General features: G+C 43.3%; 1 protein-coding gene across 2 annotated transcripts in view; it reads left to right on the top strand.

Moving 5' to 3' along the window:
* AFF1 (ALF transcription elongation factor 1) overlaps positions 1–25772 on the top strand; it is a 194984-nt gene that overhangs the window by 167051 nt on the left and 2161 nt on the right. For both annotated transcript variants that reach the window (XM_080643431.1, XM_080643432.1), the window contains 9 exons: positions 6193–7128; positions 16846–16946; positions 17720–17963; positions 18589–18680; positions 18857–18914; positions 21732–21880; positions 22461–22532; positions 22930–23067; positions 25384–25586. In XM_080643431.1, the coding sequence (XP_080499557.1) occupies positions 6193–7128; positions 16846–16946; positions 17720–17963; positions 18589–18680; positions 18857–18914; positions 21732–21880; positions 22461–22532; positions 22930–23067; positions 25384–25586 (1993 nt within the window). The remainder of the gene's footprint in view (positions 1–6192; positions 7129–16845; positions 16947–17719; positions 17964–18588; positions 18681–18856; positions 18915–21731; positions 21881–22460; positions 22533–22929; positions 23068–25383; positions 25587–25772) is intronic.

Below are 25772 nucleotides of genomic sequence, written 5' to 3'. Positions count from 1 at the left end.
TTGCACACCTTTTCTTTTCCCTTCTCTTGAAAAAGAAAACTCATTTTTAGTGGGCCACTGTTTTAATATTAATGAGATTTCTTTTTGAAATTTCAGGAATGCATGAATTAAGGAAATCAAAAGGAGACTGTGCTTTAGCAAAGGGCAGGAGCATGAACTAGAAATAAGTCATCAGAGGTTCTATTTTTGAATCACTAAAAGCCATGCATTAAATGGATGGTGACATGATTTTGCCAGGGCTGTGTTTCTGCGCCCTCTGCCCCATGCAAAACAGGGAAAATTGTGTTCGCCTGTCGCCGCCCCCTGGGAAATATTGTAAAGATAAACAGATGAGGTTGAAAAATCTCAAACACCACATGTATCTAGAGGATTTATACTGCCTCCTGGATTGTCAAGCACAAGAATTTTAGTAACAACTAATGAGGTTGCCAAATGCCCTCAAAACTTGGAGTAGCAGTATAAAAATCATGCTGGGGAAGGACACTTAGAGGAAAGGGAAGGCAATTTTGGAAGACCAGCTTGTATAGAGAGAATGATTCTGCATATTTAAGATGGGAATTCTGAGAAAGGAGACTTTCTAATTAAGGAAGTGTTCAGGTTCTCAGTATCTGTCTCCGCTGTTTAGAAAGCAAGGCAGTTAGTTCCACTACTGCATTAACCGAATCCATCTGGAGATCATGGAGCGAGAGCCATGTCTGAGGGCAAGGGAGGCTGAGAAAGCTACTGACTGTCATTTTTGTTAGATGTGAGTGTGTGTCTGGCACAGAATAAGTGCTCAATAAGTGTGATTTGGAGTGCATAAACATAGATCAGCATGAACTGCACTTGGAGTGCCTTTCAGGTTTTAGAAACTACTCTCTGTGTTTCTGGGGGTTCTCTGTTTCCTTGTGTGATCTAATTACTGTTGAGGTGATTTTCCTATGCCCCAGGGAAAAAGATACTGAATATGCTCTGCAGACAAACTATGTGGTTGTTCATGTTAATGTTTAGAAGATCTTTGCTTTGTGTCTTACCTTGTTCAATAAGAAAAATCTGTGTGCTCATTACGTTACTGATAGAACAGAATTCAATTAAGTAATAAAATTCGATTCAAATAAAGTAGAAATTGCACAGATTTGACTGAATAGTTGAAATTTTAAAGAAAGATTAATCTGGTATTTGATTTAATGAAACAATTATGTCTTGTGCGCAAGTGGTTACTGAAATAGAGTTAGTCTTAGATTTAAAAAAATTAATGTTCCCACCCTAACTTATTATAGTTATTTATTAAAATGTTAGTTCATGTCTCCCTAAATTGTTTGGCTCAGTAGATAGAGCGTCAGCCTGCAGACTGAAGGGTCCCAGGTTTGATTCCAGCCAAGGGCACATGCCTGGGTTGCAGGCTCGATCCTCAGTAGGGGGTGTGCAGGAGCCAGCCAATCAATGATTCTCTCTCATCATTGATGTTTCTATCTCTCTCTCCCTCTTCCTTCCTCTCTGAAATCAATAAAAATATACTTAAAACAATAAAATAAAATAAATAAAATGTTAGTGCATGTCTTTTATTCACCCACATTCAATTAGATGTCTTCTGGTTTGTTGAAGCAATACGTCAGACATTTGCCACAGTGATGTCTGTCAACGTGGCTGGCCACAAAAACTCCAGCACACATTCCTGAAGGGCACTCCCAACGAAGGCGACTGATTTGACCTTTCATCCACCTTTTAAAACACACACACACACACACACACACACACACGTATTTTCAGAGAGGAAGGCAGAGGGAGAGGTAGATAGAAATGTCAGTGATGAGAGAGAATTATTGATCGGCTGCCTTCTGGATAGAGCATGCAGCCCGGGCATGCCCTGACCAAGATTGGAACCATGCCTTCCTGGTTCATAGGTCAACGCTCAACCACTGAGCCACGCCCCAGTTGGGCCCATCTACCTTTTACAGTACTTCAGGACAGCAGCTTAACCTTCTTTCTCTCATGCTCATTCTTGGGAATGGTGTAAGAATTCTTCCTTTTCTTACCACCACCACGGAAAAGAGTGGACTCCTTTGGAATGTTGTAGGCAGACCAAATACGTCCACTTCCCATTGTTAGCCAGTAAGGACCAATCTCCTGATGAGAAGGAATTCCTTATCCTAGACCTTGGCCTTTATATTTTCTGTTGTATCCCAGGGTTTCACCTTGAGAGTGATGGTCTTCTCCATAAGGGTTTTCACGAAAATTTGCATCTTTGCAGCAGTTTCACCACAGATGTCATATGGAAAAAAGTCTGTTTTTTTAAATTACCTTACTAAATAGGTCCATATTTGTACTTTTGTGTTGCTGTGCAAATCTAACCTTGGTACGATTTATATGTTATATATTAAGGTTCGGCTTCCCCAGAAATAGTTTGTCTTTGCCTAGATTTTAAACCTTTAATTTTCCCCCAGGTATTTAACTACTTTTCTTTCCTTTTAAAATAAATGTTTGCATTATTGTAAATCTTCTGTATTAGTTGAGAGTAACGAATTCCATACATAACAGGCCATAGTTACTAGTTATTACTTTATCTTTTTTGAATTCTATTTTTAATGCTGAAAATTTTGCTTTTTATGGCTCCATTTTAAATTCATTTGATGAAGTAGTTTAGTAATCTTTTGAGAATCTGAAATGTTGTCTGCCTGCCCAGTGAGCTAGTGGGGAACTTGGGGAAAAGCAGTGTTTGCTTTACAGTGGGGATCAAAATACAAAATGTGTGGGACACCTCACTTTCTTTCCAGTTCAGTGAAGTTCAGGGGAAAGAATTATTCTGTTCTCCGTTATTCAGGGATCTTCTTAGTTTTCTAATCTATTCATTGTCCATTTCTTTGGTAGTTAGCTACCTTTGGGTGATTGCCTGTGAGGCTCTTAACCCTCATTCAACCCTAAAATGTTGGTAGCTTTCTTTTCACCTATAGTGTAGCACTGAAGATTCAAACCAATAGCCCTTTAACTCTGAAGCCTTTTTACTTGTTACTACACCATGCTGCTTCTCTCCTTCCTTCTTGCTTTTTGTTGCCTTTTAATTTTGGGGTGCGTACTCCCTCACAACTAGGATGATTTACTTAGAACAGTAGGCGTCTATTGTGCATAGCTCAAAATTTTTTGTTCAGAATCATAATTCACTCTAAAATATATAAACTTTGGCCAGTTGAAAAGTTAGGAGAGGTAAAACATTTATTAAAATGCTGAATGAAATTGATCATATTTTTTTCACTTGCAGTATGCAGTGTTGGGACTGCTCCAACCCTAGGAGGCTGGAGGCGGGGCATAAGCAGTGGCAGAGGAAAAATGACAGGTCAAACCTTATCCTATCCAGTGCTTACATTCTTAAAATTCATTTTAAATCTAGTTTTAATAGATCCTTTATGTAAAAGTTTCCCCCACCCCAATAGCTAAATAATGTCTGATCTTGAAGAAATTCTATCCACTTTGCATCTTTATGTCTTTATAAGTAGGTATACAGAAAGGATTGTCCCTGTCCTTTCCCCTCCATCTGGGCACAGTGGCTCAATTTTACCCTGCAATTGGGCCATACGCCTTCTGGGCATTTTAGGACTGCAGTAGAAGAAAATGTGTTTTATTTCTGTAACCAGGACATTCCTTTAGGGACTACTAAATGTATCCAATACTGTCCTGTTTGGGGAGAGAAGCAGCAGATGATATACCAGGATTAACTTTTCTTTTTGGTTCCCGCATAAATACTTTTCTACCAAGCATGTCAGTGACTGGAATGCAGTTGTAAACATAACCCTGATGAGATCTAGCCATACCTTTCCCAAGAAAGGGTTTGGTTCCTGATGTGATTGGCAAGTGACTCATGCCTTGTCCCCAGCTAACCACTGGTATTACCACACCCTCAAGTCTTTGCAGGAACTAGTGTTTGACAAGCAGATATTGTGTGCTAATCTTTTCTCTACCTTTAACAGTCATCCTGTCTTGCTAGACTATTGAATACAGTTGTAGATTATATGTGACAAAATTCCTGGCACATAGAGTAGTTTCCTTCTTTCCTCCCTCCCTGCTCAGAAAAATCAAATGTGAGCCTTGGTATAGAGCTGATGTAGGTATTGGGAACTGTAAAGGAGGTATGTTATCCTAAGCAGCAGCATGGGATAAGCAGAAAAAAGCAGTTATGCAGCTATCTTTCTGCTGAAGTTTGGCCCTATCTAGTTCCTTTCAGGTCTAATCTGTTTCAATCACACTAAGTCCAGACTAACTACCTGATCATTTCATTACGGAACTTTTTTCTGGTCAAAGAGATTTTACATTATATCCACCTATCTTCCCTGTATTAAGTTCACATATTTTTATAGAGTTGAATTATTTGGGATATTTCACTTGGGAAAATTGTTAGCAATCTTCCCCATAAAACATTGTCCACCTATGGATATGGATCTCCTTATCCATAATCGAGTCAGTTAAATCCCATGTGGAATATCTTTCTCTTAACTTCCTGGTGCATTCATACAAACCACCTGTCAGATGGATCTTAAGGAAAACATGCAGCATGAAATGATGTGCTTCCCTTTAAGAAAAATATAATTGCTGCTCACTCTATTAGATATTAATATTTTTATTCAGCAAATTTATGGGCACAGTAATACACCTATAGGAATGCTCAAATTAAAATCTCAATGTATACCACCATGTGTAAGACATAATAGTGGAACTTGGAGATGCAGAGGTCTCTGTCATTCTGTTAATAAGATCTAATACCTAGTTGGAGAGAGATAATGGGATGCACTAACCATCAGTTAGCAACAGAGATTTATGAGATAACAGATGTCAGGGACTTCTGCTTATTTGTCAAATCAGTTCATAGATAATCAGTCAAATCCCATTGCTCTGAATTGTGTGCTGTGGAGGAGGCTCCACAGCACACAATTCAGAGCAATGGGATTTGACTGATTATCTATGAACTGATTAGAAAAATAGGTGGCATTTCAGCTGCCTAAAACAAGAAACATAATGCTTGATTTTTAAAGACTTCAAATGGGACTGAGGCTCATCTAATGTGACCTGACTTGACTCTTTTCTTTTTTTAAATGTTGTATTTTATTTATTGATTTGCGAGAGAGAGAGAAACATTGATGTGAGAAAAAAACATCAACTTAGGTTGCCTACTGCATGTGCCCCAACTGGGCATTGAGCCTGCAACCTGGCTATGTGCCCTGACCAGGAATTGAACCTGTGATCTTTTGGTGCAGGGGACAGTGGTCAACCAACTGAGCCTTAAGGCCAGGGTGACCTCACCTAACTCTTTTTATCAAGGTGTAAAATTTGAAAATCAACATGTATCTGTGATACAGGGAAACTTTCACAGATAAATGTTTATAATGTTTTTAAGTAAATATAAGAAATTATATCTAGTTTTGAAGAAAGCAATTTTTAGTTGAAAAGTACACTGAGTGGCCAGATTATTATGATCTCTGAATGCATAATAATCTGGCCACTCAGTGTGTGTGTGTGTGTGTGTGTGTGTGTGTGTGTGTGTGTGTATTAATATTAGAGGCCCAGTGCATGAATTCATGCATGGGTGGGGTCCGGCCAGCCTGGCCAGGGGGAGGGGACATGGGCAGTTGGCAGGCTGCCTGCTGGTTGAACTCCTGGTCTAGAGGATAATTTGCATATTAGCCTTTTATTATATAGGATATACACTGAGTGGCCAGATTATTATGCATTCAGAGATCATAATAATCTGGCCACTCAGTGTATATCAAGAAAAGGATAAAGTATGAAACCCATAGATAATCACCACAACTTAGTTTATGAATTAGCCTTTTTTTGAAAATGCTTGAGAAAAGGATTCTTTTTATTCCCTATTATTTTCTGATAGAATAGTTTACAAGCCAAAAATGTGTCAATTCTGTTTAAATTAATACTGTAATTACCATTAGAACAAAATACTTATGTAGCAGAGATTTCTCAGCAGTTGTCTGTAGTCTACATTGGTCAATATTTAATGGTCCCTATCTACCTAAGCAAAATTCCTATAGCATTAAACATTTGGAAAATTGTCTTAAGAGTCAATTATTATAGAATTTGACCTGTAATTTGAGGAGGGTAAAAAAGATCTTAATTCTTAGGTTTGGGATGACAGGATGTAGTATTGAGTAACACAGGGAAGAATTAATCATCTTTGGCCAGTTACCACTTTTCTCTTTTTCCTTGTTTTAGCCCGAGCCTCCTACAACAAACAAATGGCAGTTAGACAACTGGCTGACCAAAGTGAACCAGCCGGCAGCGCCACCAGAGGCCCTGGGGAGTGCAGTGCCCCCACTGCGGCACCCAGACGGGAAGGGCAAGGGTGGTGACGGTGGCACCACTAGTCACGAGCATTCAGAATCCAAAGATCCTCCCCCGAAAAGCTCCAGCAGAGCACCCCGGGTCCCTCCCGAAGGCTCCCAAACTGGCAAGAGGAGCTGTCAGAAGTCCCCTGCCCAACAGGAGCCGCCACAGAGGCAAACCGTTGGAACCAAACAACCCAAAAAACCTGTCAAGGCCTCTGCCCCAGCAGACTCTCGGGCCAGTTTGCAGGTGGAGAGTGAGCCGGGACTTCCCCACAGCGCCAAGGATCAGCCTTCCAAAGACAAGCCCAAGGTGAAGACGAAAGGAAGGCCACGTGCTGGAGACAGAGAGCCTAAGCCAGCGGTGCCCACACCCAGCGAGAAGAAGAGGCACAGGGGCGGGCCCCCAGCCCCCACAAAGACACTCTCCGGTCCTGAGCCCACAAAGGACAATGTGGAGGACAGGAGCCCTGAGCACTTGGCCCTCGTCCCCCTGACTCACAGCCAGGGCCCCAAGCACGACAACAGCAGTGGTGGCAGGACTAGTGGCTGTCGCCGGGCCGTGGTGGTGCAGGAGGACCCTGGGAAGGACAAACTTCAGGTGCCTTTGAGAGACACCAAGCTGCTCTCCCCGCTCAGGGACACTCCTCCCCTGCAAAGCTTGGTGGTGAAGATAACTCTCGACCTCCTCTCTTGGGTTCCCCAGCCACCTGGGAAGGGGAGTCGCCAGAAGAAACCAGAGGACAAGCAGCCACCGGCAGGGAAGAAGCTGGATTCTGAGAAGAGAAGCTCCGACAACTCAAGCAAGTTGGCCAAAAAGAGAAGGGTGAGTGCGGGGGCCTGGCCTTCCCCTGCAGGGTGGCCGGTACCTGCTGTTCTTCACTTAGGGCTGTCTTTGGCCCATGACTCTAGCCCTGAGTTGTCTAGAAGAGGCGGGAAGTGTTTGTTCAGATTAGATCCAGGCTTTGCTCCTAAGCCAGTTACTCCTTCATTATAGACCTGGGTACTTGCCACTCCGCAGATGGGCATTACCGGGCACCAGAGCCCTTCAGCAGTCTCACTGGTTTGCAAAAAGAGGAGGCAGTCATTGGAAATGTTATTTTATTTTAGGATAATGTAGCATTTGGGGGGTGCTTTTTAATTTATTCTGATAACATTGATATTTACCACTTGGTCCATTCGATTTTGCCCTAGAAATTAAAACCTTACATGAATTGCAGTGTTAATTAGTATTCCAAATTCCTGAAAGCACTGCTATACACTGAATTTTGCTCCTGTAGCATGTATGACCTTTTTGATACTGGTATTACAGCCACATTTTAGCTCATGGCCACATAATACCTCATTAATTTGAACACACCAGATTTAGACTCTGTGCCCTCCATTATTGACTTATTAATAAGCAGAGCATCATTTTAAAAGGTTTTAGGGCTTATTAAGTGGTTAGGACATCCCGTTGAATAATATAGGCTGGAATGGTATCTTGTAAAGTATTAAAAGTCTGTCAATTTCATTTTTTATTACAATTTTTGGAAGTTTCACTTAAGGAATGACATAGTTTTTTAAAAAAAAGGAAAAAACAATCTCTGCATTTAAGAACCTCAGCTCCATGGACATAACACTATTTTGGACAGTTTCCTTCCTTCCGTTATTCTTAATCATTGACCTCCTGATAGTTGTTCTTTGCTGCTTCTTGGTGATGGAAGTATGATAAGTATTTCCATCAGTGGCATTCCCATGCCAACCTGCCTAAGATTCAGAGGGAAGGGCACCAGGAAAGCCAGCTCTTCCTGCTGAGGAATCAAATGGTGCACACTCTTTACGCAGAGCTGCTTCCTCAGTTGTGGAAGTTGAGCTAAGAATAACAAAGGACACAGCTATGAGGCAGCCTGCTGTCATGCCTGTGATTCAGCCGATTACTCCTCTAGTTAAAAATATAACATGACTCTAACAAGTAGTACAGGTGGCTGTCTTGTCCAGACCCTTGTCAAATGGGACACGAGGGTATTGCCACCACGATTGCAGTGGGCAGGTCGAGTGGGCTGAGGTCACATGCTAGTTGGCGGTGCTGTTTCAGCCAGAACAGGGCATATTTTCTCTCATGGCCAAGAACCACAAAAACGATGTGTGTTAAAGGTGTGAAGCTTGATGGAGGAAATTTTGGTGGACTTGGCTAGGAAAAGTACCTGTGTTTCATATATCTGAAAAGACTTCAAAAATACACTCATTTACCTCCTCCTCCTAGGAAATCCTTTTATCTCCTATCCCCTGCCAAGGTCTTGTCTGGTTTCCAGTGCTAACTTTCTGCATTAGTTGGAGTGAGAAACATTAACTTCTAAAATGCTTACTAACAGGTGAACATATTGGAAGTGGCAGGCTCCCCCAGAGGGTTTTCAGCCCGGTCTGTACTCCATGCAAATCTAGAAGTGCTGCTCGCACCCCCCAAAAAGGATCTCAGCTCGTCCTGCTGACTATGTGAGCCGTGCCTTCCACAGCCATGCGCAGTCCTTGGCTGAGCTCCGGGAGGGCAGCTCGTTTATCATGCTGTTGGGAGAATGAAGAAATAATGACCCTCATCTTAGTCAAGAATGTGCTTCTTTAAAGCCCAGGCCAGCAGCGAGAGCTCTGCCCGGGAACAGTCTGCCTCTGCTGTGGCAGTGATAGGACCAGGGCCTGAACCAGTGGTTCCAAACCCTGGCTGCTCATTGCAGTTAGCTGGGGAGCTTGTAGGCCTGGTGGCAGGGTGCCCACCCTCAAACCCCTCACCCCCACTGGTATTTTTAAATTCTCAGTTAATCCTAACACCTACGGGTCCGGGAACCCCTGAAGCAGAGCCTTACTTCAGGGCCAACATTGTACAAAGCTAGTTCTTTTGGTGGAGAAATCCCTCCATGTGCTTTGCTTAGACGTCACGGATCTAGACAACCAGGAATCCTTGCTTTAAGTATGTCACTAGTTAAAAACATAGAAGCTTTTGGATAAATACATACAAAAATCAGCTCACTGTATACTTATTTCAGGATCAGAGAATCGTGTGTCACTTGGTTTTACTTCCTGCTGGGTTTCCGGTATGATTAATATTGAGCATTAACCTCAGGTCCTTCCCTGTGTGGGCCAGGTTCCCCCTGTCCTGTCAGGATCCCGACTCTTTGGTCAGAGCATCGGCTGCTTCCATGGGCCTGGGCCCCATGGCAGAGGCAGGGCTGTCCTCTCTAAGCTTGGGTGCTTTTTCCCAAATTTGGGTGGTCGAGACTTGTTCGTGTTCCTCATTCCAAGTGCAATCACTAGAAAAGCTCTCTGAGAATATAGTGAGAGCAGTGGGGCAGTGTGCCTGATCATTCACGTTTGTGGAATTGAGTGTTTTTATTTAATGGCCCTTTAGGGTCTGTTCCTCTCCTGGTACAAAATTCAGCAAATATTTTTCAGAGGGTAAGCAGACCCTTGAAGCCATTTTAGACTTAAAAGTATGGGAAGATAATCATAGAGTTGCTGGTGATTAACAGCTGTGATGAAGCCATTAGGTGTGGCATGGTTCTGTATATGTAATGTTACTCCCTTAAAGGAGCGGGTAGGAAACAATTCATGGGGAAAAGTGTGGGAAATTGTGAGGGTTAATAGGCATGAACACACAGTGCTCTCTACATAAACTACAGAAGTTCATCATCCAAGTACAGTTTAGAATTTTAAAAAAATACAATCTGTTTTTTTTTTTTGCTTAAATAATTTTTAAACCAAGGTTATGTTATTCCAGGTTTGGAAGGAAAATTGAAGTTGAGAAGCACCATATAATACACAGGCCAGTGCCATTGACAGTGTCTAAAAATGCACAGAATGCATGGAGCTCCCTGTGTGAGCTAGACCTTGTTCTGACACTTTATAGCTAACTAGAGGCCTGGTGCAAAAATTCATGCACGGGGCAGGGCAGGGGGGAGGTGTTCCTCAGCCCAGCCTGCACCCTCTCCAATCCGGGACAACCCGAGGGATGTCCAACTGCCGATTTAGGCCCAATCCCCCTAAACCGGCAGTCGGACATCCCTCTCACAATCTGGGACTGCTGGCACCTAACTACTCACCTGTCTGCCTGATTGCCCCTTACTGCCCCCACCCCCTGCCAGCCTGGTTGCTCCCAATTGCCCCCCTCTGCTGGCCTGGTTGCCTGTAACTGTTCCCCCCCCCCTCAGTTGGCCTGGTTGCCCCCAACTGCCCCCCCACCCCCAGCGGCCTGGTCGTCCCACGCAGCCTGCTGTTCAGTCATTTGGTCATCCCTCACTAACCCCCCTGTTGGCCTTGTTGCCACACGCAGCCTGCTGTTTGGTCATTACTGTTACTGCGACAGCATCCCAGACAATTTGCATATTCCTCTATTATTAGTATAGATAGTTCATTTAATTCAGTTTTTTAAAAAATATATAAATTGCCTTTCAAAAAAATTTCTCTACTTAGTCATTTCGATAAATAGCAAGGCAGGGAGGTACATTCATTCAGGTCTTTTCCTTTTTCTATATATTCTTTTACTGACCAAGAAGCTTTGACATTTTTGGAAACAAATTTCACTCCCTCATTTATCCAGGTTTTGAGTCCTGGGGAAGGGAAGTTACAGGATGTGGTGGGGAAATGTGCATTGTTATTGCTTGAGAATGGTTGTTGGTTCAGTCCTTCCCTTCTATCCAAGCTCCAACTGTCCTTTCTTCAGTTGTTTCTCCAGATCAACATTCTCAGTTATCTTTCAAAATCAAGGGTTTGAAAAGTCATTCCTTATAATTTACTGAAGCCACTTCAATCTAATTTCTTCATGCTTGTTAGTTACCCTGAAAAGAACATTGTAACTATATGCATGTTAAGACTGTTTTAAGCCATTCTAATGCCTGTGCATTCCCTCACCAAAAAGAAGAAAGAAAGTGGATTGATTTTCCTTTTCTGTAGTACTTGTCCCAGAGAGCACTGTCTCCTCAGTAAGCAGCCCTCTCTCTTGGTGCTGACTTGGACTTGGCGCTTGCTTGTCATCTTTGTGTTGAGCCTCCTGCAGAGACACATCCAGAGAAGTACCTAAATTTCCCAGCAGGCTGCTTCTCTACTTCCTTTGCCCCGAGTACTACCAAGGCCTTTTGCTTCCCTGTAGGAGAAAATGACAGTCCTAGAATTTGAGTGCTGAGACCTTACAGGTCACTTGTCCAGGCACACCTTATGTGGATGGGATCCAGAGAGGCTCTGACATCATGTGGCTGTTTGGTAAAAGCAGACATGGAGCTCAGGTATGCGGACTCCTCCCAGCCCAGGGATTTCTCGTCTCTTTCATAGTGTCCAGTGAGGAGGCTCTAGGAGAGAGTCACAAGGCCATAGTTCAAGAACAGTGTACTGACTCTGGTGGTTATAATATCCTGGCTCTATCCCTCTATTGCTCACACCCTTGCTGCCCCAGTACTCCCCCCACCCCACCCCCACACTCCTTCTCCACTTCAGTTTCTCTTTCAGGTGCCCCTCATCTCTCCCCATCACAGCCAAGCTCCCAGAACACTCTCCTAACACCTTATTAGAAACACTGTTGCCCAAATTGGCGTCAGCTCTGAAAAAGCCACCTCCATTTCCCTGCTACATGCAGGAACCTCACCCGTGAGCCCGCTGTTGGGCGGCAGCAGGCTGCCCTGCAGCATTCTCCTCTAGCAACCACCTTGTTCTCACGTTCCCAGCGCTTCTTTTATGGGCTTCTCTCTTTCAGCTAATCCATGGCTGCCTGACCCAACAGGTTAAGAAAAGCAAGCAAGTCAGTTCGGACCAGGTCGGCAGCCAGCAGCCTCCTTTTGTTGTAGGTGCAGCACCACCGAGACACTTATCCTTCTGGGAATGGGACCTTCCAACCCCAACCTCGGGCAGGATCCCTGAAATGGAGGCTGATCTGGGCTCAGCCACGGGGCAGAGGAGACTTCTGTTTCCTTTACGAGAGAGTACTTCTCCCTCATCTCATTTTCCATTGGTTCTTTGATCTAGAAAAATCCCAAAGATTCCTTGCCTTCTGTTTTCCACTCTTGAAATTCAAGTCTGCGTTTCCTGCCGCCCAGTAGTGCAAGGCTCCCTTCCTACCTCTGTCCACTTAAAGTGGCAGTGCTGGCCTGCTCCCGGGACCTTAGCTGCGAAACCTAGCTTCCATGCCAGGGAACAGATCCTCGCTGAGTGCCTGCTCCAGGGAAGCCGCTGGGACTGTTCCAGGCAGAAGACAGGTTCCAAGTGCACATTGGACAGAAATACTAGCCTCAGGCCCACAGGCTCGACTACGGCAAGCAAGCGAAGCGAGCAGTAGGATTTTTGCTTGATTTGGTTTAATGGCTTACTCTCTACCAGCTTACAGAATTTTATCAGCTGCTAAGTTGCTTTATGCCAATATAAAGCACATTATTCCAGTAAGTGCCAGCACAGTTGTCAATGCCTCGAAATCAGTACTCCTGATTGCTTGTTTTGGGGACTGTTCTCTTGAATCACTGAATGGCACAAGCCAGGGTTATAACAACCAGTTTGTGAGGATTGACTCACTAGGAATCTGATTTCATGTGTGGTTTACAGCAGTCGCCAACCCGTGGTCCGTGGTAGTCCGTGAGGTCCAAAAGGTTGGCAACCATTGGTCTGTCACTTCGGTTTATAGTTATAACTAGCAAGTCCTAAGCAGCAGGGAAACATATAAACAAAAATTAACGCTCATTCCACGTCTGGGCTCTGATGTTTTCTTTAGGAAAGAAAGGTTTGCCTTGGAAACTTATCCTGTGTGTCATTAACTGCCTAGAAAAACCTTCCATTGCAAAAAGTATACATTATTACCTCACATACAATATCTGGGTATTTTACCAAAATCTGTGATTTTTCCCAGAGATTAAGTTTTCTGTCTTGCACTGCTTGTAAGGCCAGCTTTGCAGCCTTTAATCTAAAAGTCGAGATAACCCACTAGGTCTGTGAGTGGCAGAGCCCCTCGGCATGCAATAGGTTAAATAATGACAAGGGTGCCACGGTAGTAGGGGTCTCTCTTGACCCAGTCGTTTCCAACTTAGTCTTTTTTTCTCTGCCAACCTTGGCTGCCTCTCAGGTGTTAGCATTATGAACTGTTGCGTGGAGGCCTGCATGCTGTGCAAAGCCCCAGCAGGTTTCCTTTCTCCTGAGCTCTGCGGGCCAGGCTTAAGGCCACTGGGACACAGCTGGGTGAAATGTCCTGTCTTGTTCCAGTTGTGCCTTTAGGACGTGCTTATTTTTTTATTATTATTATTAATTTCTTTATTGATTAAGGTATCACATATTTGTCCTCATCCCCCCATTCCCATCCCAAACCCCTCCCCACGCATGCCCCCACCCCCCTGTTGTCCGTGACCACTGGTTAGGCGTATATGCATGCATACAAGTCCTTTGGTTGATCTCTCCCCCTTACCCCCACCCTCCCCTACCTTCCCTCTGAGGTTTGACAGTCTGATCGATGCTTCCCTGTCTCCGGGTCTGTTTTTGTTCATCAGTTTATGTTGTTTATTATTTCCTCTAGATGAGCGAGATCATGTGATACTATAAATACACTTATAAGAACCGAAAATGAGACAAGCAATAATGGTTATGCTGAGAGGCAAATGAATCAGTCTGTAGTGAGTTTCTTTCTGGGCCAACAGTTCTTTTGAGTCCCAATTTCAATGTCAAACAGTTCCTTATGTGTACATGTCAGCAATGATATTTCAGTTCTGGATGGTGGACAAATGGTGGTAATGCAGGTCCGACCCTCTCTGGTTTGGTCCTGGGCAACCTGCTGCGTATGGCAAGGTGTCGTCAGCGTCTTCCATCTCTGGACTGTTTCTCTTCTGTCTTCATGGCTGGAGCAGTCCTGTCAATTAGGACGTGCTTCTTTATGTCACATCTTAACTCCTTATTAGGGATACTTTTTTTCCAGTCTTCTTTACTGAATGGTTATATTTCTGAGGAACTGATTTGTTATCTCACTTGTACATTTTATAATTCCTCCGTCGCATTGGCCACCTGGGAGTTCAGAACACCATGTGCAGATTACCTCTAGAGAAGTGTGCAGAACAGCACAGCCCACTAAGAAGTAAACTAAAAATTTCTAGCATCCACAATAAAGAAAACCAGTTAAATCGCTTTTAATAATTTCTTTTATCAAATATATTCAAACATCACCACTTTAACACTTAATCAAAATGAAAATGGTTACATTTCCCTTTTTACACTAAGTATTCGAAGTCACTGTGGCTTCAGACTGGCCATGTCAGGCACTGCTGGGTGCCAGGCTGTCGGGTGGGAGTATGCCGGACAGGACAGTGCAGAACGGACGGCCTCTGGGGCACACGCCTTCCCTTGGATTTAAGTTCTCCCCTGCCCAGACTTTCTCTTCTTAATGTTCTCACTTGTGCGCACACCAAGAGATGAAAAACAAGCGTCTTTAGAAGCCACCTGGAATGAGACAAGAAGTTTTTCCTCAGAGGCTGAGGAAGGGGAACGGAAGCCCTCTCGGCACATCTGTCTGTGTGCAGCCTGCCAGGAGGAGTGTGTGTTTTTGCTACTTCCCCTTCTTTGGAGCAGGGTCAGGCTGCTCTTAGTGTCTGGGCAGAGCTTGGACCTACGCATCTTAATTTATGCATTTTTCTTGGAGGAAGTCAGCAAACAGGAGAGAGACAGTGGTGAAAACTGGGGCTTCCTGCAGTCAGTGAATTTGAAGAATGTTTTTTTCCTTAAAGGCTTTAAGGGAGCATTTCAGGTTTTTAAGGAATTGTCCTAGATTGACTGGTAGTGTCCCAGATTTCTGTCTCGGTGAACTGACAGTTGGAGGAGTTTAATTCTAAATGTGCATCACAATTACCTGAAGGGCTCGCACCAATCCCTTGACTGTCACTTGCTCGAGAGGTAGTAGCTCCTTCCCAGGGGGCATTGCCTGAGCCCAGACTGTGGGCAGGAGGCCACCGTGAAGCCACTGGGTCGACATGTAGACTTTTTGTAAACTTGCTGTGCGTGTTGACAGGTGAGCACAAGCACATAGAAGACTTTTGCCATGAAGAATTTTTTGTTCTCTTAATATTTCGTTATCTCACACTTTAGTTGGTACAGAGGGATGTTTTGAGGTGCTTGACTTGGTGGATTTATATATCCCTTCTCCTCTTCCCTCACTAAAAGTATATTTACAATTCTTCATTTTCTGTCAAAGTTCTTGAAAAACATATGACTGTATATGTAGAGAAAGACATAAAGACAGTATTTTTTTTTTTAAATGGTATCTACCTGACTAGGCAGTTCAGTTGGTTGGAATGTTGTCCCGTATACCAAAGGTGGCAGGTCCAATTTCCTGTCCGGGCACATACCTAGGTATGGGGCGCATACGGAGGCAACCTGTCGATCCTTCTCTCCCGCTCTCGCTCTCTCTCTCCCTCCCTCTCCCTCTTCCTTTTCCTCTCTCTCTCCCTCTCTCCCTCTCCCTGTCTCTCTCCCTCTTCCTCTCTCTCCCCCTCTTCCTCCCCCCTTCTCTCCCTCTCCCTCTCTCTCCCTCTCTCCATCTTCCTCTCCCTGTCTCTCTCCCTCTTCCTCTCTCTCCCGCTCTTTTCCTCCCCCCCTCTTCCCTTCTCCCCCCTCTCTCTCTAAAGATAAATAAAAACATATCCTCCAGTGAGGATTTAAAATTAATAATAATAAAATAACTGGTATCAATGGAAGAGAAAGTTAGCTGAATCCCAAAACAATTATTCTTATTTGTTGTGCCTTTCTGGTTTTGTCTATAAGTTATCTAGACAGGATTTTTGTAGCCTGTTTCATTTTCAACAATATACTTGTTTTTTTATTCAGTAGAAGTAAAGCTAAGCTTTAAGTACTCCACTCCTAATTTTATTATGACCAATAAATTAGTGTAGATAAGTGGATGGTTCTTTTGAAAGAAGGGGAGGAACTTTACTCATAAAATTATCGGTTGTTACTTGATGTGAATTTGCATGTTTTATTAATTCTTTTATATTTAGGAAAGTAGCAATGATGTCTCTACTACAATGAAGTCTACTACTATTCTTCTTATTAGCTATTACTTAGACACCCTCCCCTTCCTGTGGATGAAGAATAGTCCTTCCTCGTGCAAAGCCTGGTCTCTCCACAGGTTACTAATATCAAATCTAGATTGCCTTCCTCCCTCACCCAAAACGCACACATGGTGTGGGTACTGAGAAGGTTGCTGTGTGTGTATAGAGCAGCCGTGGGTAAACTACGGCCCGCGGGCCGGATCCGGCCCGTTCGGCTGTTCTATCCGGCCCGCGGAGCCGAAAGAGCGGAGGGTTCTCTTGCTCTCCCCTCCGCTCCTTTACTTTGAATTTATATTAGTTCACACAAACACTCCATCCATGCTTTTGTTCCGGCCCTCCGGTCCAGTTTAAGAACCCATTGTGGCCCTCGAGTCAAAAAGTTTGCCCACCCCTGGTATAGAGAGATGTCTCCAACAGTCTAATAATTCTCACTGCCTTTGCTGTATATTTTTTCCTATTTTGCCTGTACAGTTATGTTTGTAACAATTTACTCTGTTATATTACAATCATAGGGTGAAGCAGAGAGAGACCATGATAGCAAGAAAGTCAGACTGGAGAAAGAGGTTAAATCACAGTCATCGTCATCCTCCCACAAAGAAGCTTCTAAGACGAAGTGAGTATAGAGATTAGGAGCAGCCTAGGAAGGCGAGTGAGTCTTCTTGTGTCTGATGTGTGAAGGCATGGAGTGCTACTCTTGTTCAGCTCCTTCTGACAATGCGCCAAGTTTGTTTCCATCTGCTTTCATCACATGGACCTTCTAGGAATTAACAGTTCATTGGGCAGCAAGCTTGGGTTTATCCAATGTATTTCAACAGTGGAAAATTCCCTAAAAACCTGGAATTAATTTCTTTCTAAAGGAATTTTTACATTAAAATAAGAAAGGTGCTATTATTATCCCTATTTTGCAGAAGTGGAGACTGAGGCACACAGAGAAAATGACTTGTCCAAAGTCACAAAAAATAACTATTATTCTCTGATTTGTTCAAGAAATTGCTTCACAAAGTCACGTGGTACCACAATGCATAGTGTCCCCATGTAGGAGGGATTTGCGAGAGCAAGGAGTCCGATGTGAAAGCTGAGGCTGGGCTTGCCTGCTTGTCAGAGAGAGGGACAGGTTGGGGAGTAGCTAATGCAGACTGGCTTGTTAGGAGAAGTCAGGACCGCTAGCTTAGAGACGGGTCACATAGCTTCATTTATCACTCAGCAATAGGACTGGATTTTTAAAAGGCATGAAAAGTCCCTGAAAGGGGCCTTGTACAAAAATGGATTTCACACTTTGTGATATCTTAGTCTTTTGTCAGCAGCCTTGTGTCCTTTTAACTAAACAACTAAGTTACATGGTTCATGTTCTGCCTTAACTTTGTGTTGTATGCTATTTCTTTCCAGAACACCCAGGCCCTCTGAGCCCTCAAAGAAGGAAATGCTTCCCCCCACACTTGTGTCATCTTCGTCCTCATCCTCCCAGAAGCCAGCCAAGCCCGCACAAAAGAGGCCACGGCGGGAAGCACATCCCTGTAGCCAGGACCCTCCCAAAAGTGCCAGTGGTACCAAGGGCAACCATAAGGACTCCCCCGTCCCCAAGCGCAGGAAAGCCGAGGGGAAGGGCTCTGGAAGCTCCACAGAACACAAGGTACGTGGGAGCCGCGTTACATACAGTGGATATGGTTAAGTTCCCAAATTGGGTAAGTTCCTAATGATGGTACTTTAGAGCTATTCATCACTTTTAATAAGGCTGCAATGAGTTTGTGTTTACAGTTCTACTCTTTAGGGAGGGTAAAAGTATATGAACATTTAGGTGTCAGTTTATTCTTAAAGTGATTCAGGAGTGAAATACCCGAATAGATGTTTTGTGTTAATTTTCTGTCAGGTGTTTCGTAGTAAGAAATGGTTACCCTGGTTTGAATATTTGATCTCAGGTACTTTCATTTATTGTAATGGGGGAAAATTATCCCCCTTCCTCAAGTACAAGTTCCTCTTTCTGTTAACCTGGGTGTATGTGGTGTGTATGTGTATTGACTAAAAGAAAATGTTACATTTGGCTTTGTTGGTTATCTGTTCTCATGGACAGTTTTGTCCTATATCTTTTTGAGTCCCAATACAGTCAAAACGTTAATCTAGCTGGGAAAGTGCCAAACTAAATTTTGCAGTGTTGGACTTCTTCTGGGGGGAACTATTTTGGGCTAATTTAAGGGATGGTATGTTTAGGTCAGTGATCTTGAATGATAGAGTGTGATCTGTAAAATGATTTTTTAAAGGGATCTTCTGGAGATACTGCAAATCCTTTTCCAGTGCCTTCTTTGCCAAATGGTAACTCGAAACCAGGGAAGCCTCCCGTGAAGCTGGACAAGTAAGATTCTAGATGCTTGCTTCTTATCCTTTCTGTGCCCGCTTCTCTTCTTCCCCTCATTTCCTTTCCTCTCCTGTGCTCCTCCCATCCTTTTTCACCATCTCAGTCTCCTTCAGTCATCTTGCCTAGTAATTTTAGGTTCATATGACCTACCCTGATCTTTCCTTCTTTTTCAGACAAGCAGATCTCCACATGAAGGAGGCAAAAAAGTTGAAGCAAAAAGCGGAGTTAATGGTCAGTCTTGGTTCTTTATCCATTTGGTAGAATGTCTTCTGATGGAATATTTGTGATCTCATTCTACTGTATTCCATATCACTAAATATAGCAGGGGTGTGGGAGAGGGGTGCTGACATTGGCCAAAACAGAAGCGGATCTTAGTGAGGGATAAGGGATTCTTAGTGAAGTTATTTTCTTTGACTCCATTAATTGATCATAGGCAAATGCACAAAGTACCTAGTTACAAGTCTTATGTCTAAATGAATGGTAGTGTTGTATTTAATACCCGAATGCTTCCTTGTCCTATTCAGCCAATTCTTTGGATATGAAAAATGAGTCCAACTATTGGAAGTTGATCTATTTGTGTTCACCCTGAGATACTCTGAAAAGTGAGGCAGCCTATTTGCATTCCAAAATGATCTTAAAGTCATTCCAATATGGCTGACCTGAGGGACCAGTAGACCAGTGCCAGTAGATGGAGTTTTAAGGTGAAGGCAGTGACTGCACTTTGGTAAACATGCTTTAAAAAGTGAGCTCTGCCTGTGGCTGTTGGCCTTTCTGGAAGGTGAGGTTTTGTTTTTTAATCACATACACAGTTAAATATGCTTTTGTATCTCTGCTGCAGTCTAATTAAGTAGTATGCGCCCTTTGCCACATTTAAATGGAATGTATTCCCCAAGCCTAAGCCCGACACATACCATCTGTTGAACTTTGTACCACTGGAGCAGAGTGTAGGTTGCCTTTATTCTCCTATATGCAAATCTAACCCCACACTCTGGAGGCCCACAGAGAACTGAATCAGGTCCGTCCAGGGTGGCCATCAAGGCTGTGGCCTGGTGCTCCCAACCCTGGTCTGTGGACTGGCCTCTGTTCTCAGAAAGGTTGGGAGGGCTGGGCTGGTCCCCATTTGTTGGGACAAAATGTTGGAGTCCTTACCGTGCTGGGTGCTACACGGGGGTCAAAGACAAGCTCCTGTGGCCCTGTCTCTAAGGTGGCCCTGTATGGGATGGCCTGAGTTTGAGTCAGAGGACCAGGGCTGGGCCAAGCAGGGGTGTCTTTTCCATCTTCTTCCTTTCAGCATTCCAAGGTTGTTGCTAGGACTGTACGAATCTTTTGAGTTTTGAAAAGAAGTAACTAGCCATAACCGGTTTGGCTCAGTGGATAGAGCGTCGGCCTGCGGACTGAAGGGTCCCAGGTTCGATTCCGGTCAGGGGCATGTGCCTGGGTTGCGAGCACATCCCCAGTAGGGGGCGTGCAGGAGGCAGCTGATCGATGTCTCTCTCTCATCGATGTTTCTAACTCTCTATCCTTCTCTCTTCCTCTCTGTAAAAAAAATCAATAAAATATATTTTAAAAAAATATTAAAAAAAAAAAAAAAGAAAAGGAGTAACTAGTCAGTACTTTGTCAGTTACCTAAAACTTGTCTGGACATCGGGCATTTTAAGCACTAGATTTCCTCATTATTCAAACCAGGAAGTATTCTCTAGGGAACTTTGATTTTGTTTTGTGTTTAGTCTGTAAATACGCACATCTTCTCCCACCGAAGTTGACCATACATCCCAGTGTGTGCCAAGAACAGTCCTCATCTATGCCTGTTGAATCCCATTGTAATAATGATGTCTCATTTTAGTCTCAAAATAGGCCAGTTTGGACAAAAAGCTTAATGCACAGCCTTTTTGTAATATTCTCCTTTAATTGCACAGTGTCTCAAAGATGTCCATTTCGCATTCCAAATAGTCAAGTGCACTGCAAATCCTATAAAGGAGTGCATTTCACTTCTACATTATACTCACTGCTGATAAAGATATTGGAACTCTACCACTTTAACACTGTATCAGAACGTATGCAGTTTATCACAGGTGTAATAGATGTGCATCATTAGCCTTACAAAATTATCAGCCCCAAACCATCTTTATTTGCTGATGTCACTATCTTTTTATATTCCACTTGCATCTCTACTGCTTTCATTCTTTCTTTTGGAACATTATCAAATTGAAAGCATTAGCAAAAACTATAAACTTGCAAATGTGTTAATCAGTTGCTTATATAACGTGGTCCATATGCCGTGTGTTGAGAGAGGTGTGCTCATCACGGTCTTAGTTGATTTGGCTGTGTTGCACTCAGAAGTGTTGTGACAAAATGTGTAGTCACCAATATCTGATTTCATTTATATTCCCTTTAAGAAACTCTTGGATCAACAATAAAGATTTTTTAGATAAAAAAGTAAAGCCAATTTTGTCCAATTTAAAAAGGAGTGAGAGAGGGAGACCTGGGTTTTATCCCTGTTGGCCCAGAGGATAGCCTCATGCACTTAGCCCCGACTTCCAAAGGAGAGTCAGCCACCTGTTGGGCTCTTAAGATACATGAAACGATTATTGTTTAACATCACATCTAAGATGCTCCTAAAACATAACGTTTTCTACTTATTGTAAGGTAAAACTTCAACACATACAAAGAAATTGTGTCTGCATTATCCTAGATGTGTAGAAACATTTCTTTCTCAGAAAAATTATGTAATGAATAATTAGGGACACTATTAATAACAAAGGGACTATGGATTCATTGCCTTAGTTTGAATATGTGCTTTAAGGTTGTGAGAGCATCATCCTAACACAAAATTTTTCTTTTTCCTAATGAATTTTGTTTTCCTACTAAAAAAACATTTTTAGTAGGTCAGACCCGACAGGCTTTTAGTCCTGTTGAGTTGGTTTGCTCTCACACTTCTCTGTAGCCATAACTAGACTCTGACAGTGGAGGGATATTACAGTGAAGAATGTGGGTGAGAAACTAAATAAAAGGCTGTCTTTGGCCTAACAATGACCTGTTCTTCCACAGACGGACAAGGTTGGGAAGGCTTTTAAGTATTTGGAAGCCGTCTTGTCCTTCATTGAGTGTGGGATTGCCATGGAGTCTGAAAGCCCAGTGTCCAAGTCGGCGTCCAAGTCGGCTTTCTCGGTGTACTCTGAAACCGAAGACCTCATTAAGTAAGTGCCCAGTCATGTTGCCATCCTCTTAAGTACTTCTCTTTCCTCACCTTTATTGCCATAATCCACTTGAACCTTAGTATAAAGACAGCTTAATAAAGGGGCGCCTTAAAAAAGTTACTGATCCGTGAACATTTTTCTTGTCCTGAATTAAAATTATAGTCTAGATGAATGCTAGAACCGGATCCAGCTCCATCATTTGCCAAGTGCACTGTGAAATGCCAAACCTTTCAGGGAGAGGTTGGTTTTTCCAGTTTGGCTTTCTTATCAGACGCCCTCTCGTCTCAGTTTAAGCTCCTGTCTTTATTATCTGCATTTCAACAAGGGACTCAGTCAGGACACATGTCTACTTGGAGTCAAGCAGGTGGACAGCCGGAGAAGAGACGTGTCCTCACCTAGTTTTCTGAGGGGAGGGGCCTGAATTGTTGCTCTAAAGCCTCATTTTTTCTGCACTGCTCTCAGCTTGACGGCTTCAGGAAAAATCAATATAAAACTGAGACAGACATAGTGAGATGTCTTTATGTCAGGGATTTTCCAATTGCTTTTGGTTAACCTGATCTATTTTTATACTCCCCTATAGATTTATCATGACATTAAAATCCTTCTCAGACCCCACAGCACCAACACAAGAGAAAATATTTGCTGTTTTATGGTGAGTACTTTTTCTGTGTTTACATAGTATCACACTTGCTTTTGTATTTTTGGTTTTTTTTGCTTTTGTATCTTTTGTTGGTACAAAAAAAGATTTTGAAACTTTTGCTTAGCATGAAAATTACAGTGAAAGGAGATAAATAAAATACTAAGGTCAAGGGGTTAACCCCACTGATAAGTTTTATGAAATGGTACCTACTGCCATTTTACTAATAACTCAGTAATGCTTTGATCTGGTGGCTCACATGATACCTGTATATTTGTGTGTTTCTGATGACTGAAGAGTGCAGTAAGATTTTTACAATACCCTTCCTCATGTAGATGAAACCCAGGGTCTTCGTTAGGTTGTAAAGGGTTTGATGGCTGTCTTTCTGACATCCACCTGTTTATGTTCACAGCATGCGTTGTCAGTCCATTTTGAACATGGCGATGTTTCGTTGTAAAAAGGAGAGAGCAATAAAGTATTCTCGTGCTCTTAATGATCACTTCCAGAGTCCTCCCAAAGTTACCCAGGCACCTTCTCCGTGCATTGCAAGGTAATGATACGTCCAACTCACAGTTATCAGTATTGTATCATTATTTGCCTCTTGCTTTTGCAACCATTTATGTGTACATCTGACTTTGCCTTTTCAAAAGTTGTATACATCTATATGCTGGTTTTCTCTCTAACTAGATCATTTGCTTATTTCTACTTCTTGAGGAATAATTTAAATCAAGGTGTTTGCTGATTGGGTAACATAAGAAGATAATTGTAGAAACTATAGGGTCCAAATGTCAAAACTGGGAGGATCTTTAGGCATGTCTAACACCACAAAACTAGGGGATATTTAGGCATGTCTAACACCACAACACAACTAGAGGCAAAGCCAGGAGAACCAGCCAAGGTCCCTTGTCCCTGTGGGCATGTCACCTTGGAATTTCAGTGAACAAGAACTTTCCAGAAATATATGCCCTCAACCTTTTCCAGGACCCATAGCGGTGATATTAAGGATGAATATGATTGTCTCTAGTTAAAATTTTCCCCCACTTTTTGAACTGAAGCTGTTCATCTATGCCACTGGTCGGCAAACTCATTAGTCAACAGAGTGGCAAACCGCGGCTCCTGAGCCGCAGTTTGCCAACCACTGATCTATGCCATAAGATACTGAAAGCCAATCCTTGTGCAACTGAAGATATAATTTTCTTCCCTATAGCACTTGCCTAGTACAGGCAGTCCTCGGGTTACGTCGGACTTAACTTACGTCATTTCATGGTTATGTCACCATCTCCCATTAACAGTATTTATAAAAAAAAAAGTTCCGTCATTTCTATGTATGTACATATGTGCTTTATGTTTTTTATTATTTATTTACCACAAGTAAAGGTCAGGAATTGTTATCTTTCTTTTAAATATTTTTTACTGTTTCACCTCATTGCTGCTGTGTATGTGCTCCATGTGAGGACATAGGTGCTTAGGGAGGTGGGTTCCGACTTACGGCCAAAATCGCATTACGTCACGCTGTAGGAATGGATCTCCCACGTAACCCGAGGACTTCCTGTATTTTTAATTTGGTTATACTCCTTGAAGTTTCCCAGTTCTGATAGGCTTTGCTATTTTAAGACTGTCACCTAGAAGACTCCCATTTCCCGCACATTCAAAGGAAGAGATTCCCATGTGGCCTCTCTAAAAAAAAGTCCTGATTGAGAAGTAACTTCCTGCCTCTGAGATTTTCATGACTCACACCTCTGAGGTGGTATTCTAAGCTCATACATGGCCAGTCTCATTATTTGAGGTAACTCCTTTCCCATTTGTCCAGCCAATGAGCACCTTCTTTGTACCAAACCTTGCTTTAGGTACAGGGGACACAGCAGTAACAGAGCAGATGAGACTCACTGCCCTCATGGTGCTTCTACTCCCGTCCTATGAATGTCCATTCAGCAGGTGCACTTAGGGCTCAAGCAGCTCAGGGGGCAGGTGGGGCACAGCATGAGGTTACTGCTGCTGACATCTTCCCAGTTTGTATCTGTGAGGTCGAAGTGACTTCACTTGTGTTTCTCATTGACCCACTCAAAGCACTTGTTAACTTGCATGTGCAGGTATATAGTCAAGAGGGGAGAGTAGAGAGAAGATCATGAATCCCCTGGCACATGATGCTCCCTGGTCTCCTCGTAGGCTGTACTACAGTCATTCATTGATTCAGCAGATATTTCTCAAGGGCCTGCTCTTAGCACCTACTCTGCTAAGTGCTACAAATGCAAAGATTAGTAAGAAATGGTCCCTGCCTTCAAAGTGCCTGTGACCCAGGAAAAGGAATAAACAGAAAAGTGTGGAATGTGAGAAATGCAGTAGATAAGTTAATAAATAAATGCAAAGAATCAAGTTCAGTGGCAGACAGCAAGTCGTGGTGTACCCCCAGGTCTAGAAGAGCACCAGGTGCAGAGCAGGTGCTCTGTTCATGGTCACTGAGCCCGTCAAAGAGGATGTGTAAGAGATCAAGACCAGGTTCACGGGGCAGCGTTGTCTTCCCAGGAGGGGTGGGGTGGGGTGGGGAGGAAAGGACTCCAGGCCTAGGGAACAGACGATGTGAACGGCATGGGGAAGCAGGTTCAGAATACAGACCTGCCCACCTCATTCTGCGTCTAGTGAGGGCGCCTGGTCTCCATCCGTTTGGTGGGTCCCATCTCACTGTGTTTTATCAATTCCCAGACTCCTACTAAAGGTGAAGGATGTCTCTTTGACCTTAAAGAAATGACTGTCATTTTGGCTGGGACACACTGAAACTTTGTGACTTGGCCTATGGTTCCAGAGGCAGGAAATCTGTAACTTGCGGGTTTAGTGATTAACCAGTTCTCTCTGATCTTCCACCTTCCAGAAGCACAGGCGCACCATCCCCTCTCTCTCCAATGCCTTCTGTCAGCTCCGTGGGCTCCCAGGCGAGTGCTGGCAGTGTGGGGGGCAGCGGGATCCCTGCCAGCATCCAAAACATGACATCTTCCTACATCACCATTACTTCCCACATCTTTGCCGCCGTTGATCTGTGGGAACAGGCCGAGGTCCTTACAAGGAAGAATAAAGGTAAGCGGCTCTGTGGTGGTAATTACTGGGGCATGACGGCAATCATGTTGTTTATAGGTTGTGTTCATTTTTTTTTGTCCCTGTTCACTCTTCTCACATTCTCTCCATTCCACCTCATAGCCTAGACCCAATTCTTTTCTGAGCCCCAAAGCATGGAGCTGAATTTCTGTCGCTAGATCTTAGCAA

The sequence above is a fragment of the Plecotus auritus genome (genome assembly GCF_963455305.1).
Source record: "Plecotus auritus genome assembly, chromosome: 1".
Taxonomy (NCBI): Eukaryota; Metazoa; Chordata; class Mammalia; order Chiroptera; family Vespertilionidae; genus Plecotus; species Plecotus auritus.
This window is presented reverse-complemented; position numbering and strand designations above follow the sequence as displayed.